Source organism: Lynx rufus, unplaced genomic scaffold (genome assembly GCF_022079265.1).
Source record: "Lynx rufus isolate CCGP_SWC_20201006 ecotype Redwood Valley unplaced genomic scaffold, mLynRuf1.p SCAF_2, whole genome shotgun sequence".
In the NCBI taxonomy this organism is placed as follows: domain Eukaryota; kingdom Metazoa; phylum Chordata; class Mammalia; order Carnivora; family Felidae; genus Lynx; species Lynx rufus.
The window spans coordinates 104406603-104423400 of record NW_025814834.1 but is presented as its reverse complement, the minus strand read 5'-3'; the positions used below and the strand labels follow the sequence as shown (position 1 = coordinate 104423400).

At 55.8% G+C, this 16798-nt stretch overlaps 1 protein-coding gene across 1 annotated transcript in view; it reads right to left on the bottom strand.

The window, feature by feature from the left end:
* GLI2 (GLI family zinc finger 2) overlaps positions 1 to 13264 on the bottom strand; it is a 186813-nt gene extending 173549 nt beyond the window's left edge. The window contains exon 1 of the mRNA XM_047085819.1: positions 13117 to 13264. Coding sequence (XP_046941775.1) covers positions 13117 to 13264 — 148 coding nt within the window. The remainder of the gene's footprint in view (positions 1 to 13116) is intronic.
* Between the last annotated feature and the right edge of the window lie 3534 nt (positions 13265 to 16798).

Here is a 16798-nt window from a genome sequence, read left to right as displayed (position 1 = left end):
GTGCACCCTCGCATCCTCGCCCCCAGACCTCTGCTCACATCCCCTGCTCAGGACCCTCCCCCACATGTCCCGCCTTCGAGAAACCCTCCTGAGTGGCACCTACCCCCGGAACTTTCCGTCACTTCCCTGAGGCTTTCACTTGGCACTTCTCGAAACACTTCCTGTTCCCCCATGGGCAGCTCAAAAGGGCAATGAGTGACCAGGTGACTCCAGATGCAGCCCAGAGGAGGAGGCCCCGGGAAGGGATGACCAGAGGAGTGCTCCCTGTTTCTGAAGAGCCAGAGCTCCGACCCCATCCACTGGTGAGTGTCTACAGGTTTCCGGATCCCCTAAGGTGTCCCCCTCCTGTCAACTGACTGAAGAGAGGTGGACATTTTTATTTGGCCTGCCCAACACCACCTGGGGCCCATTCTCCCATGCACAGTCCTTACAGTCAGGGAGGCTGACCCTCCCCAGACCGCCAGGTGTCCATAACAGCACATGGTCTGGTCACGGTGACTGGCGCACAGGGCGCAGGGCGTCCAAGCCAGGACGAGGAGAAGATGCCCTGGACTTTTGCTAGAGTCACCTGGAAGGAGATACTTCTCTGTGAAAGCAGGCTGTCGGACCCATGTACACCCACAGCAGCTCCTGGCAGCCAGTGATTAGAAGATGCCTGCATGGCGACCGAGGGGAAAGCCAACCAAGAGCGTGCAGACTTTGTCCCAAAGACATCCTTGGAACCTCAAGTTCAGCTGGCTGTGGCTTCCCAGTTATGGAAGCCGAGAACTCCAAGTAGCTTTGGAGGGTCTGAGTGGGTTTCTGTCACTTCCAATTGAGTGACTTGGTTTCCATCAGAGAAGAGCCATCCTTTCAGGCCTAGGTCTTCCTAGATCCTCATAGATCGCAAATGTCCCTCTTGGGGTTCAGTTTAAGCTGGCTGCCCGTCCTCCACCAGCCTGAGGGGGAGCACAGGGTTGGGGAGAGGGGTTCCTGGGATTCTGGAGCCACAGGCTGGGACTCACTGAGGACAGGGTGAAGCCATGGGGTCGAGGGAGGGAAGACAGTGGAGGGAAGGAGGAAACCGGGGACTCTGGGCCAGGACAGCGAAGGTGGGAGGGTGCACCTGATGACTGCCACTCCTGCCACACAGCTGGGTATGCCCCCCCCCCGCCCCGCCCCAGGAGCTGCAACCTGCCCGACACCCACCCTGTGCAGATGCTGTTCCGAAGGGGGCCTGGGACAGCGCTCACAGGTTGGGGCCCCCAAGCGTGAGCTGGGAACACCACTGATTCGCTAAGGCCCACCCACCCTGGGCGCCGCACCCCTGGTGCTGGCTTGGGTGCCCCAGATCTGCTTCTTACCGGACCTGTCGCACGCTCACTGTGCGGTCTTGGCAAAACATTCCCCTCTCTGGGCCTCAGTGGGCCTCATGGCCCCTAAGGCTCCTCCCTCTCAGAAGCACAGAAGAATCTGGCCCTCTCCAGCCGAGGGCATCACCCCGGCCCTCCCAGCAAAGCATTTGATTTCAAGCAGGACAGGGCCGGGCACCTCCCTGCCGCCCCCCGGGGCTCATCTCCCTGGAGAAGCAGGTGGGCCTGGCGGGGCACCCTGGCTCGCAGGCTGGCCATCTCTCCCAGCCCTGCCTGACCCCAGCAGCGCCTGCCACTGCAGGGCCCACAATGCCTGCCACAATCAATTATTCAGAGTCCGAGGGAGGACGGGATCTGGTGATAAAGGACTGGAAGTTAGCTGGAGGCTGGTGCTCTTTCTAAAGTGATTTACTCAGCTCCCTCCAAACTCACACCCTTAATGTAATTATTTACTTTGTCATTAAACACCCTCCTTCCACTCCAATTATTTTTAGAGCTTCTGGAGCCTATAGAATTGGCTGGGGAGGCTGCTCATTGGCCAGGGGAGCTGGGTCCTCCCTGAGGGGCAGCATCGCTCACGCAGCCTGGGGACTCCTGGGGACTCACACTGGGGTTGCAGGCCTCACCCAGGCCTGCACCCGGTCATCCCTAACTCCCCCCCTCTCTTCTTCCCTCCCTCCCTTCCCTCCTCCTTCCTTGCTCCCTCCCTCCCTTCCTTTTTAAAACGGAGATATAATTCACATACCATAAAATTCACCCTTTGGAAGGATACAATTCAGTGGTTTTAACTATATCCACAGGGTTGTGCAACCATCACCACAATCTAATTCCAGAACACATCATCACACAAAAAGGAACTCCATATCCATTAGCAATCTCTCCCCGTTCCCTCCTCCCTTCTACTTTCTGTCTCTAGAGATTTGCCCGCTCAGACAGTGACATAAACGGAGTCATATAATATGGGTCATCAAGGTTCGTACATGCTGAAGCACGAGTCAGTATTTCCTTCCTTTTTATGGCTGAATAATATTCCATACGCACGAGAATATACTACATTTTGTTCATCCGTTAGCTAACGGACTTCTGGGTTATTTCCATTTGGGGGGCTTTTCCGAATCATGTCACTGTGAACATCAGTATACAGGTTTCGGTGTGCTGTTTCCAGTTCTCCGGGGTCTGTCTACCTAAGAATGGATCACTGTCTCCTCCAGCCCTCCTCTCCGTCCCATCCTAGGCTCAGAGCTGGGAAAGCTGCGGCCTGGAAGGTCAGCGCTGCTGCGGGCGGCTGGAAAGTTCCGCACTGCTCTGGCCGCTAATGATACAGCCAGGAGCTGCCCCCGGCCTGCTCAGGCAGGCGATGCCACTATCCCGTCGCCCACAAGCCAGACCCTCATGCCCCACACAGATGGCCAGATGAGCGTCATCACCCCCATTTCGCAGATGAGGCAAGGACAGCCCATGTTCATACGTGGGTGTGAACCCACGTCTGCCTGTCTCTAACTGAAGGTCCCCGTTGCTTTCCTTGTCCCCAACACGGCCAGGAGAGATGTGACCGGTGTGTAGACTCAGGGGTCCTACCTGTGTCCAGCCTCAGAACTTACAGAGGTAGCAAAGTGCATGTTCGTCAGTCTGTACCTCCCTTTCTGACCTTTGTCCCGTGAGTCAGCCCCAGGTACCCCAATACCCTCAGGCTGTCACTGGGCAGAGGCCTGGCACCTGGTAACCCAGGTCACACAGGGGGATCTAGGACAACATGGGCCTCTGCACAAACTTGCAGGCAAGGTGACAGCTGAAGGGTCAATTTCAGGCACTCGGCTGGGGCGTGGTCTCCTGCCCTCACCACCATCACACTACGCAGGACCCCCGTCTCTGCCATGCATGAGGCTTCTCCCTGAATGTTCCTTCATTTCCAGAATGGCGGGAATTGAGGAAGGTGTAAAGTCTGTGCCTGATGTCCTCTGCCCAGCACCACCCAAAACCCAAACCCTCCTCTCAAATGTCACTACTCACACTGGGATAGAAACCAGACCCAGAAATGACCCTCCTCAGACCAGAGGCCTTGCTGCCCGGTGTGAGGGTTTCACACTTCCCAGTCCCCACAAATACAAGGTGATAATCCATGCGCACCGGGGAGCAGGGCCAGCCAGGACAGTCTCAGGGAAAGAGCCAAGGGCAGTTTCTCAAGACAGAGCCCCTCCAGCCTCCTCTTCCCTGCCTGTCCAAGAGGAAAGACCAGCTGAGCCTGCAGTGGGGTCCAAACAAGCCATGTGCACCCAGAGCCGGGCTGGATTGGGCCTCCAGCATCCACACGTGGTTATGCAGCAGCCAGAGGACAGACTGGGGGCTCCTGAACATGATATACCAGGGCTCCCCAGTCCCAAGACAGCAGCTTATGCTGGGGCTGAGGTGTGCAGGCAGTCTTTGCCCAAGGGGCTGACAGACCCACTCTCAGATCCCAGGACCTTTGCACATGCCGCTTCTTGGGCTAGAAGGCCGATATCCCCCTCATACATCATGGGCAAGCTGCTACTCCTTGTGAAGATTCTGTTCACATACCTGTGTGTTCATTCACTCTCAAATGTTTATCGGATGCATATGTTGCTACTCTCAGAAATAGTTCTAGAATAATCATAATAACAGCAAAAACAATAATACTGAAAGCAACAGTTACTATATACAGAATGCCTACTATATGCCAGGTACTATCCAAGCAATTTATGCTGGTTATCTCTAATCCTGGCCCTCAAAAGATAAGCGTGCTGTCCACTTTTAAGGTGAAGCCACTGGGGTTCAGATCAGCAAAGGATACACAACCGGGAAGCAACGGAGCAAGGATTCAAACCTCGTCTGTCCAAGCCTGAGCCTTGGCCCCCAGACCATGCCGGCCACCCGAGCTGGTGGTCCCATGCACCATTCCTTGTGGCTTGCCCTGAATCCCGCCACACTTTGTAACACCACTTTGGTAACCTCTCCCCAGCCATCTGATCTGAGAGTGCGGCTGAGCCCCCTAGGGCCCCGGGGCAGAGAGGGCACACGGCTGCAGGCAGTGGACTTAGCAGGGCCCTACTCAGACATTAGAGACTTTCCAGGTCCCCCTCCTGAAATACTCTGATCACTCCATACATCAGGTAAGGGGCCACATCAGTGTTACAAGTGGGGGTGTCTGGTTTCTCCACAGGGCCACAGCCCCTGGGGAAAGGGACGATGGCCCCTCCTTCTTGGATGCCTCCCCCCACCTCACCCGTCCCTGCCCCCTCTGGTGTTGGCACAGGCTTCAGAAAGGGCAGCAGTCCATCTCCTTCTCAGTAAGCAGAGGTCACCAACTCACACGCGCCAGCCAGAAACACACAGTGAGGCTCTGAAGTGGAAATGCGTGTGCGCCAGCCTCTACAACCCAGGGGGAGAGGCCAGGCGGTCCATCAAGAAGGCTTCTAGAACACAGATGCATTGCTTTGCCCTCCTTTGCCCGTTAGTGCGCATTCGGAGGCTCCAACACAGCCACAGGACCTCGGCTCGCAAGGTTGAGTGGCCACATAACCACTAGGAGCCCCAGACGCTGCTGGGCCTCCCTTCTGAGCAGTCCTTCCCTCATCCCACTGTCCGTCCCCGCCATGCCTGGCTGCCGGACCCAGGGACCTCTTCCTGGAGCCCTGTCTCCAGCCTCCGGCTGCAGGTAGCGCTTTTGAGCGGACACTGACAATCTGATGTGGCAGGGGTCTGCCTTAAACCTCTGGGACTGGTTCCCTGAGGCCTGGGGGTGAGGGGAGAGTCTAGGCACCCTGCCTGTCACTGAAGCAGGAGCCCCTCTCAGGCCACCCCCTGAATACCCCAGCTTACAGCCACATGGGTCAGACGCTGATTCCCAAGCCCCTGCATTCCCAAGGGGCTGCTCAGCTGCCCTGCCACCCACCCTTTCCTCTTTTCGCCTGGTGAGACCTACACATCCTTACAGGCCCAGCTCCGATGCTGCCTCCCCAAGAAGCTTCCTGGGCGGGATGGGTCACATCTGCCCAGTGTCCCCATAGCACTCTGTTCTCTGTCCCCTGATGCCTTCAACTGGGTGCTCCTGGAGGGCAGAGGCAGAGTCTCTGCATCACCACGTCTCTGACGGGTGTTCCGGAACCATCTGCGGGACGCACACATGCGCTCAGGGAACCCAGAGGCACCCGGGCCGCTTCCGGAAGGCCACGGGTCCCCCTTCTCTTTCGGGTATCCCGCTTCCGCCCCAAACACCAGGCCTGACTTCATTATCTTCAAAATGTTCCCAAGATCAGAGGCAGGGAGACCTGGCCACAAACATAAAATAAATTATCCCCCCACACCAATGATAAATGGTTCTATTAGCAAACCAGATTGTTAAACTCCGATATAACAGAACGCAGGAAACTGGGGCCCATCCATTCTCCCTCTGGCGCATACTGAGTTGTAAATAGGTTATTTTGTGTGTAAATAACACATTAAAACACAGCATTAGCTGTGTCTTTTGATAGAGAGGAAATTGTTACAAATAAATAATTCCGGACAGGAATGTAAAATAAGCCAGATTTAATAGTGCATGCCTGGTGCAGCCGTGTTAAACATGACTAAAATGATAAACCCCAGAATATACTAATAGTAAACTATGCACTGACATCAAAGTAATGAGGCTGTATTTTTACCAAGCTTTAGAAATGCTAAAATTAGTTTTGACAGAACCAAACGTCAGAAAAATGTCTCCAACATAAACACCATCAATTCGGGAAGCTGGGGTTTGGGACAGGACCGGGGGGCAGGGCAGGGAGCAGCTGTGTCCCATCCCATCGGTGATTCCCGGTGAATCGATTTCCGGTCCCAGCGGTGTCACTAGACGAGTTTGTGCTTCGTGTCTCTGGACCTTGGCTTCCACATGTCTAAAAGGAACAGATTTGAACTATGTGATCTCTCAAGCTTCTCCCAGTTCTAGAATCGGAAAGGACTTTGAAGCTTTCCCCAACTCTGCAATAGTTAAACACGCACAGTGAACCACAAGAGATGAGGCCACGTTTGCCAAGGGCCCAGGGGGGAAACAGGAGCCGGAGCCACCAGCGCGGCCCTCAGGCACTTTCCTTCTCTGTGAGCAGAGGTCACCAACTCACACGCGCCAGCCAGAAACACACAGGGCGGGTCTGAAGCGGAAATGCGTGTGCGCCCAGCCTCTACAACCCAGGGGGAGAGGCCAGGAGGTCCGTCCAGAAGGCTTCCAGAGCACAGGCCCTGGGCTGGGCCTCGAACGCTGACGTGAGATATGGCGGGGGCGGCCATGTTGGGGCTAATCGGGGCATCTGCTCTGATGCTGGACGGCAGCTGTTTTGAGTGACGTTTAGAGCGGCCTTTAGAGGACGGGGTCCGGGATATGCCAAAGGAATGGGCATTCAGACTCATGTCACTAATGTTTACTTTGTCAGTGCCTGGGCCCTCTGATAGCCGCTCTGCAAACGCTCTCCCATTTCTCCTCGTCGGAGCCAGATGTGGTTACCATTATTACCCCCAACTGATGGCCTTGGGAAAAGCTAGCCGGCTTGCTCCAGACACACATCTGGCAGTGGGGAGCAGGAAATAGCCCAGGTCCTTCCTACTACACTCCACTGAGGGCCAGAAGAAGCCTCCAACCCTCCCCTCTGCCCCAGGGGCCCCGGCCCTCCGGCACAGCCCTGGCACACGACACCTCACTGGCCAGGGCATCGTGAGTCGCTCAGAGCTCCCCAGAAAAAGCCCGGGCGGTCGGACTGCGTCCCGCTCCCTGGGTGGACAGAGCTGTCAGCGAGGACCGAGCTCTGCTCTTGGAAAAAGTCTGATGGGAACTGGCTGTTCCATGTGACTGGGCCATTAAAACAAGCTCAGCCGCAGCACCAACGGCCATCCTGAAAATCACTTAAATAAGAATAATTGCCCATTTAGTCACACCTGAGTGCATCCTCCAGCCCAAGGCGAAAGTGTGTGGCCCCCGCAGAGCAGTTCGGGTAGGCCGGGAAGGCTGGGCCCGCTCGGCAAGTTCCAGAGGGCCTCAGGTGGGGGAGCCGGGGCCAAGGAGCAGGCCAGCCCAACTGACCCTGGTCTCCCAAGGGCCTTGGCGACCTGAGAGGGAGGAGGCCACAACAGCCGACCGGCACACACTTGGCATAACATCGTCAGACGCCGCTCACTCGGCAACCGTTTGTCAGCCGTCTGCCTTGCTGGGCCGGGGGCGCAATGGTGACCAACCAATGCCCTGCCCGTAGGGCATCCTAGCGGGAGGGCAAGAGGCAGAGAGAGGGCAGAGACACCAGGGTCTCGGAGGTACTTATCAAGGACGGGGCTCCAGGTGACTTGGGTACATTTCCTCACCCTGGGCGCCTCAGCCAGAATGCTCACCACCTGATTCCTTTGCAGACTATGGTATTGGCGCGGCATTCCGGGAGTGGCGGGGATGTGTCACCGCTGAGCAAAAACGTGCCTGGAAGCAACTTGCAAAGACGCCAACAGGGCCGGTGGACAAGATGAAGGGGTGGCCAGTGCAGTCGGAGGCACAGAGGCCCCCCCGCAGCAAGGAGCGATGTGCCGGGAGCCGCACCGTAACATGCGGGGCACAACGCCGCCCGCACTGACCGGCGGCACCCGGTTAGTGCCCCACCTCCAGGGATACACTCCATGCCTTGGGACCAACCGCATCCAAAGGCTTGGGAAGCCTGCTACACATACACATGCCCGGGGCCCCAGCCCCGGCCTGGGAGGGTCCGTTTCAGCAGGTCTGGAGTGTCCCGGGAATCCGCATTTATGACAGGTATATGGCAGGATTCTGAGGCATGGCCAGTTTGGGCAACCTCTGGTCTGATCCCACCCTCCAGCGTACAGGGGAGAAGGCTGAGTTAGCAAGGCCAGGGACCCACTAAGGTCGTCTACCCAGGACAGCCTGTGATAGTGAAGCAAAGCAGGACAGAAACTCAGGCCTGATTTCCAGCCCAGGGCTCCCTCCACCACTCTCAAGCAGGAAGACAACAGAAATCTGGTCTTCCTACAACCTGTCCGGCCTCAACAAGTCAACTAGCAAGAGTCGCCAGTGAAGGGGAGACTTTCTAAGTCAGGCAGAGCCTGCAGGCCTAGAAAAGGAAAACCGGTGATAGTTAACAAGGCAGAGACTGAACCGGGATCTCCGCAAAGAGCTAACTTAGCGCCTGGCATTTTATGTTGCTAACGCAAGTAATTCTCACAACACCGTGATGTGGGTGCCATTATTGTGTCCATTTTACAGACGAGCAAACTGAGACACAGACCTGCCCAAGGTGAGCAGAGCTGGGCCTTACCCAGGTGGTATGGCTGCAGAGTCTGACCTGTTTCTTAAGGCTACGCCGTGCCACCTGTGAGGTACCCCGTGCCAGGCAGGTGTGAGCACATCGTGTCTCCCACAATGTTTGTTCAGCAGCTCCGCTATGTGACTCCCACTTTACACATGGAAAGTCACACTACGCCTCACGCAGCTAGAACACAGAGGGCCCTACAAGTGCACCAGAATCCCCACAGCTCGCTGGGCCCCACTCCCGGAACACTGCTCCGGGAGGCCTAGGATGGGGTCCAACTCCCAGGGATGCTGATGCCGCTCGTGGGGGACCACAGCGGGGGGACCCTGGTCCAGCACACAGTGGGCACTCTGCAACAGTTAGGTGTTAGCCACTGTAGGCGCCTCGCAGAATTTCTAAAGCCCATCTGGCTGTTTGACCTCAGGGACTTAGCAAAGCTCTCGGACCGAGACCCGGCTCCAAGGTTTATGGCTCCAGACTTTCCGATCGTCCCAGCCTGGAGGCCTGAAGTGGCTGGGTCCCTGGGGCTCAGCTGAGGCACACAGACAGGTCCAGAAATATTTTTGGAAAGAAAATCCACTGCCGAGGAGGAAAATGCGACAGCATTTGGGCAGTTTCGGTGTAAAGCAATGAAAAACATCTGAATCAAATTGCCTTTAAAATTACGCCATTTTAAAAATTAAAGGGGGAAAAAAGCTCTGGGCCAAAATGTGTTTTTTAAAGATTTATGGCCTCCAAAGTGTTAGCACCACAGCTAAAGTCGCCGGGAGAGGACCCGCCAGCCTCGGCTTCTGCCGTCTGCTCTCCGGAGCTACTCCCGCCAGACAGGTGATTCACTGAAACCTTCCCCCAGTCTGACCACAGTGCTGCTTCCTCTCTGCTACTGCCCTGTTCCGCGGGCTCAGAGAGGTTGCAACTCTGAGTGGAAACGCCCAGCCCCCAGCACGTCCAGCCGCGTGGCACTCCAGGAGGTCAAGCAACAGAGGCCAGTCAAGCCACGTGACTTTTCGGGGCCCTCCGCAAATAAGTCACAGCCTCGAATCTCAAAGTCACAAAGAGCAGGTGCCGTTAGCCTCTTGGACAGATGTGTGACTTTCCGCAGCTGGGGCAGAGGCTGGACGATTACCACACGGTATCAGTGGGCTGGGCTTTAAGGCCCACGTCACCCACAGAGAGTCTAAAATCACAATCTGAAAGCAAATACCAAAAAAAGGCCTCTCACCACGTGACAGGGAAAGAGCCGGAGCCTCCGATCCCGCCCTCTGTTATAGCAGCTGGTGGCCTTGGGCAAGTCCCTTCCCTGCCTCATCATTTTCTCTTTTATAAAATAGAGCCTTCAAGCGCTCAGGAAACAGACGTGCCTGCCACTCTAGCCTGGTACCCAGCAGCTCCGTGTGCTGGGAGAGGGTCAACAAGAGGCTGTGGTAGAAGACAGCGGGGGCAGGCGGCCCTGATGTGTAGCGTTTGCCCATTTTCCTCCCGCAACTCTTCCCGCTACGGCCAACTTTTAGTTACGAACTGAAGGTCGAGGACGGCAGGATTGGAAGATGTCTACGCTCCACTCCCACAAGTTAGCAGCGGCTGGCTCCAGCACACCCCTGCTTTCAGAGGGAGTTACATTCAAATAGAAGGTTCTAAAAGGCTGACGGTCCCTAAGAACCACAGGGATGAGCTTCCCCTATGCATCATCCATCACCCTGAGTCCCAACATCTGGACGGCCGTTGCTAACGGTACTTCCAGGGAGTCTAAAGTTGTGAGAGACGTAAGACAGAATTTGCATCCTGCTTTTTCTCGCTGTTGGAACGCAGTCACACCTCCCCACGTTACTGTAAAGTCTCCTGATGAACGTTTTCAGTGGCCACATAATGTTTTATTCAATAAACGTTCCATAGTTTGATTAATCAATCTCCTATCATCGAACACACAAGCTTACTGTTTCGTGGCTTATTACACGGTGGTCCAGAGGATGGCTGAGTCTTGTCTGAGGATGTCAGGAGCCCTGTGGTGAGCAACACAGGGACAGCCTACAAACTGGCAGGGCTACAAGGTGTCCAGCTGGGGAGGGCAGCCTGTAGTCCAGGCCAGCTCCTGACCCTCGATCCCATCCCCTCGTCCCACCACCAATTCCAGGACCTTCACCCCCACCACTGGAATTGTATGGCTTTGGCTCTAAGAGGGAACACACCTGTAGGTAGAAAGATTTCATTTCCACATTATTTTTCCAAGGTGAAAAGCTGGAAACAGCCTAAGTGTTCAAAGGCAGGAGATCGTCACGAGATCATGAAGACTTTGGGTGACATCTGCCAAATGTTATCCAAATGTCCACCTCACAACACAGACTGGGAAAACAAGGCCCAGAGAGGAAAATGACATGGCCCCCAGGGATGTGGCAATTAGGACCCAGGCCAGCCCCCTCTGGGCATCCCTCACCCTGTCCTTGGAACACAGCCTCAAAGTCCAGGGCACCCATTCCGTGATACCCCTGGCCTTGCCCCATGCAGGCTCCTGCCTGACTCTTGGAGGGCCCTCCCCCACAAACTGTGCACACAGGGCCACGGGGAGCAGGAGCAGTGAAGAGCCTCCCCAGGGTCAGCTGCACCTGACCGGAGACTCGTTGCAATGACAGGTCACAGCCAGCTCCGCCGGAACCGCATCAGCCACGAGCTGCTCCGGGCTCAGGGAATGAGGGGATGGGGGCCTGCAGCAGTGGGTAGGGCCAGCATCCTAGGGGGCCGGTGCAGGTGGGGTGGAGCAGGGTTGGATGCCTCCGAGGAACCACTGCACCCCAAGCTATCTGCCTGTTGCTCGTCCCCCCAGCATCGAGATCCCCTCAGGCATCTGCCATTATTGCACATTGGTGACAATGAGGTCTGACGCTAGAGGGGCTTCCCCCCAATTACATCTCAATCACTGTGTAATTACTGCTTACGTCTGTTCTCTGCTACTATGGCATGGCCGTAAATCTTGCCATGTGGTAGTTCATGACCCACTCACAGCTCAGGAGAAGTAGACCCAGACCGTGGGGAGAACAGAGGCCCCGGGGCAGGCCAGAGATGCATGGAGGCCCAGGCTTGCCAGGGCTCACTGAGGCCTCGGAGACCCATGGATCTGTCCCTTAGGCAGAGGGACAACTTGAGCAGTCACCACGGGGTAGGGGAAGCCTGACCCCAGGGAAGGAACAGATCACATGCAGACACAGCCAGGCCCAGGACAAGCCAGCCCTGTGACCAGGCAGCCTGGCCTCCCAGGCAGCCAGACTCCTACCCTCAGCCTCCCCTCCTCTGCTGACACCACCCTGTTGGAGGGCAGGGTGTCCACCTGGGGCTTTGGCTCCTACCTCCACCCCAGCTGGTCGCACAAGAAGGGCCTGGACAGCCAGTCTCCAAGAGGGACAGGAGTCGAGGGGCATCACCCAGGTAGGGAGGCCAAAGGCTGGCCTCGGGTCTCCCCCTCCTGACTTGGGCCACACATCCTAATAACGACCTCCAACTTAGAATCATGAACAAAAATAAAACTAAATGTAGTAACCACACCCCGGAGGTCCTCTAGTTCACTCTTGGAACCACCAACTCCTTCCTCCCCGTCTGAGGGTCTCCCCGAGTCCCTGGGCTCCAGCCCCCAACTACGCCCAGCACGGGTCACGGACCAGGAGCACCAGCATCACCTGAGTTCTGGAGAGAAATGCAGAAACTCAGCCCTACCCGACTTGCTAAACTGGGCTCTGCACTTCAGCAAGCCACCCCCCACCCCCACCCCCGCCATGCGTGTGCGCATCAAAGTGTGAGAGGCACTGCCCATGCCTGCACGACCACCCCGCGGAGGCAAATCTGTGCCTGAGCGGCAAGCAATAGGCCATGACTAAATGCACTTGAATAAAAAAGGGAAAGAGAAGAAATCTAAGACTCTCCACTCCTCCGAGACAGAAATAGTTTTGTGGCCTCCAGATGGACTGCGCGCACACAAGGGGAGGTCTCGCCTTCCCGCCAAACTTTCCCGACGGGATGCTGGCACGGACCAGTGGAAACCAGAGAGCATTTCTCTCCGGGGCAGTAAATGAGAGGCTGAGGCTTGTGGAGTTCTTCTGTTATAATTAAGTTGGCCAGAAATTCACCTAAGGATACTAAATTCTGTACCTGACCCTCTAATTACAGCCAGAGGGATCAGGAGACAATTACTTTCCAAAATAGTCCTTGGCAGGCCAGAGGCCCGAGGCCGTGTCTCTGGCACATCTCAAACGTGCCAACCGAACGCTCCCAGCGCCGCTCAGCAGACTGAGGGCGGCCGGATCCCCGAGAAACCTGCAGGCGAACGTCAAGGGGCCCGGGATCCCCGGGAGCAGGGGCGCCCTCTTCTTCGCCCCCCATAAACCCAGCATGCCTGCCTGGTGACATCGGCCACCGGCCTAATTAAATCCTAACGGGCTAATGAAAAACACCCCTGCCGCCCGCCGAGTGTGAAGAACACATAGTACCTCCTTGGGCAGCCACCGCTGCCGCGGCCGCCGTGGCCACCGCGAGAGCAGAGGCCTTCCTGCCCGGGTCGGGGAAAGCGACACCCTCCAGGCTCCCACTTTTGGCGTCTTTCTTCTCCGTGGCCGTGACTGAGGCGGACGTCTCCATCTTAGCCGCTCATGGTCCTGGGTGACAGCCCTTGAAAAAAAGACAAAGACGCTCAGCACCACTGACTGCCCCCAGACCCAGCCGGGAAACGCCGACCCAGATTCACGGCCGCCGCACGCTATGAAAGCTTAATTCTCTCATAATTGGGAAGGAGGGTTTAATTAATTTCGAGAATTATTAGTTCTGAGACTCATCTGGTCTTTTGAACGACCTCGCGGACAACAGCCAAGCGTCTGCATTGCCTTCGACCCCAGATTTTTAAAAATCTGGGCAGCAAGTTCTACTTGGAGAAATGAAGTCAGGGGCAATGACCGCCAACTGGGCATCACAGGAAAATGAAAACAGAGTAACAATTCCTGAGTGGTCCTCAAAGAAAAGCCCTTTTAAAAAAAAAAATTTTTTTTAAGTTTATTTATTCTTGAGAGAGAGAGAGAGAAAGTGCAAGCAGGGGAGGGGGAGAGAGAGGGGGAGACACAGAATCCGAAGCAGGCTCCAGGCTCTGAGTTGTCAGCACAGAGCCCGATGTGGGGGCTCGAACTCACAAACCACGAGACCATGACCTGAGCCAAAGCCAGATGCTTAACCGACTGAGCCACCCAAGCGCCCCAGAAACGCCTTCGTTTTTCCTGTTCCTTCCCTGCTCACCAGGATCCACCTCTCGTGTACTTGTGTATATGTGTATTCATTCATTCATTCATTCATTCATTCATTCAAACATTTTTTCACCATTTATGCACTAGCACATATTCGGTCAACATAGTTTTCAGCCCCTATTATGTATCAGGCATTCTGTCTGGTGCTGAAGGTACAGTCCACGGAGTTTACATTCTACCTGGCAGAGACATGGTATATGGGCCAGGGGGGCGGGGAGAGGTGGAAAAAATGTATATTTAGCTTCACTTAGAGGTAATGTCAATAAAGCAAGCAAAGTGGAAGGACAGAGCAGGGCAGAGGGGCAGAGGGCCCGCCGCTTTCGTCTCTGAGGTTGGAACGGGGTGCCACGTGAATCTGCCATGGAAGCCCACGGCAGCCAGAGGGCAGAGGCAGGAGCCACAAAGCTGGATGGGCAGAGGCTGGCTCGTCTGAGGAACAGCAAGGAGAGTGCAGGCTCTGGAAGGTTTTGAGCAGATGGGGTGTATGACAGGTCTCACGGGGGTCTCGGGGTCACTCTGCTGCCGTGTGAGAGCAGATCTGGGAGAAGGGGAACTACCAGAGAGGCCCAGGAAGACGTGATGGTGGTCTGAGATGGTGAATGGCGGAGATCACAGACTTTCCAGGGCTTGGACCGGGATGCAGGGCACAGGTAACGCTCCCTCTGCGGCTGAGTCCCGGGTCACAAGCAAGCCTTTCACTAATATGCCTCATCGCTGGCAGAAACTGCTAATCGAGCATTTGTTTCAAGTTACAGAATAGAGACACGAGCCAATCTTCTTAGAAGAAGAGGAGTAGTGTCACAGGTGGCTCAGATTTTTGGCTGACGACCTGGATGAATGAATGGCCGTGCCATTGGCTGGGATGGGGTCCCACTGGGTGAGAAGCTGGTTTGGGGCAGAGATCAGGAGCTCAGTCTGGGCCATGTTAAGTTGGAGCGCCTATTAAATCGCGCAGAGGCTGTTGGAAACACAAGTTCAGAGCTCGGGGGAGAGGTAGAAGGTGGAGGGAGGAATATGACAGCCACCGCGCAAGATCTCCGAGACAGAGGGTGGAAGCCAAGAAGAAAAGTTCCGGAAGAAAGTTCCAGAGCTGAAACATGGACATTCCAACATTTCCAGGAAAAGGAGAAGAAACCCGCCAAGGAGACTAAGCAGGAACTGCCAGTGGGAGAAAGGAGGAAACGACCACCAGGGGAGCGTGGGGGGGGGGGGGGGGCGGAAGCCAAGGCAGGAGTGAAACAGCCTGAAGAGGGGGAACAATCAGCTCCCTCCTAAGCTACTGAGAGATGGGAGACAGTGAAGCCTGAGGGCTGACCCGTTTCGGTCGCACGTGGCGACCAGGGTCCCTGAGTGGAGGTAGGAAAAACAGAGGCACAAACAATTTCGTCAGGAAGCTTTGCCGTAAAAGCCAAACATAACGCAACAACTGGAGAGTCCGGAGGTCCGCGGTTGGGGCGGCAGAAAGGAGGCGGGGCTGGTTCTCAGGCCGGTGGGAAGGGAATGTTCTGGTAGGGAGCCCGTGGGTCACAGCAGGGCAGAGACCAAAGGCAGTGGTCAGCTCCATCCCCGGGGGCCTCGAGGTTAGATCCACATCTTCAGGTCCAGAATTTCATCTTGTTAGATCCGCACAAAACTCTCGTGTCTAGGTGGAAAATGGGAAAAGCCCAGAACGACGGATGTGATGTATCAGAGACGGTCCACGGTCCTGCTGGCCTGCCAGGGGAAAACAACCCGCGTCCTGGACCGCCTGGTTTTGTCTGCACACACCGGCCTGTCCCGCTTCCTCAAACTTTCAAAACTCCCTGTCAAGAAAACCCAAGGCCGATGGGGGACAGAGAAATCTCCCTGCAGATTCTGGTGAGTTATGGGGTTTCCTTTGGCCCCAAGTCTTTTTGTGTCATCTGGCTATGGGAACCGCTCGCCGGCGACACAGCCAGGCCTGCGCCCGCTCCGCCTTCTCGGCCCCCTCAGCCCGGCCACCCGGCTGCACCAAACCCACATCTCACTGCATTCTTCCTCTGGCCAAGGCCGCGCTGAACCCCCGTGGCTTTTAGGTAAAGTCTTCCTGTAGACTCCCCTGCCCACATCTCCTTCCCACCCAGACAGGTGTGACTAGTCTAATCCTGCCCACCACCAGGCCCCCGCTCAAGCCATGCCACCCACCCGCAGTCCTTTGCCCTTTCTCTGTGGACCCCTACTCTTCCTTCAAGATGCCACTCGGATATCAGCTCCTCTGGGAAGCCCCCCAACTCCTCCCCAGTTCCAGTCACTTCTGCTTCGGGATTTCTGCACCAACCCAGCACCCTTAGGTTGTAATCATCACCTCCAGGTCAAGCTGACACAGAGCAAATGCTCAGAAACGCCTGGCAGAGAAAATGGACCTTTGTGGCAGGAAACCACAGCTCTTTGAAATGCAAGTGGTTTTGTGAACAGCCTGGGTTTTCCTCCCCAGAAGCTCAGGTAAAGGAATATTTAGGCCCAACGTTGAAACACACCTTGAATTTGGAAGTAAGGACAAAAATAACAATAACAGCTAGAACGACAAAACTTTAATAAGCATTTACCGTGTGCCAAACACCTTACGGGAGGGATCTCATTTAATCCTCACATTTTACATAGGAAGAAACCAACGCTCAGAGAAGTTGAGTAACTGGCTCTAAGACGCACGGTTAGAGGCGGCCGTGCCAGGCCTTGAGCCCAGGCTGTCTGGCCCCGAAGCCGTACTCTCAAGCACCACAGTGAGCTGTCCCTTGCATAAGGACGCAACAGTGCTAAGGGATTTACCCCGGAATCCCCTGGAAGGCATAAGGTAACCGTTGAGCCCTTCGGGTATGGGGAGCACTGTGCCAGGAGCCCAGGCGACCCAAGAAACAAGTTTTGG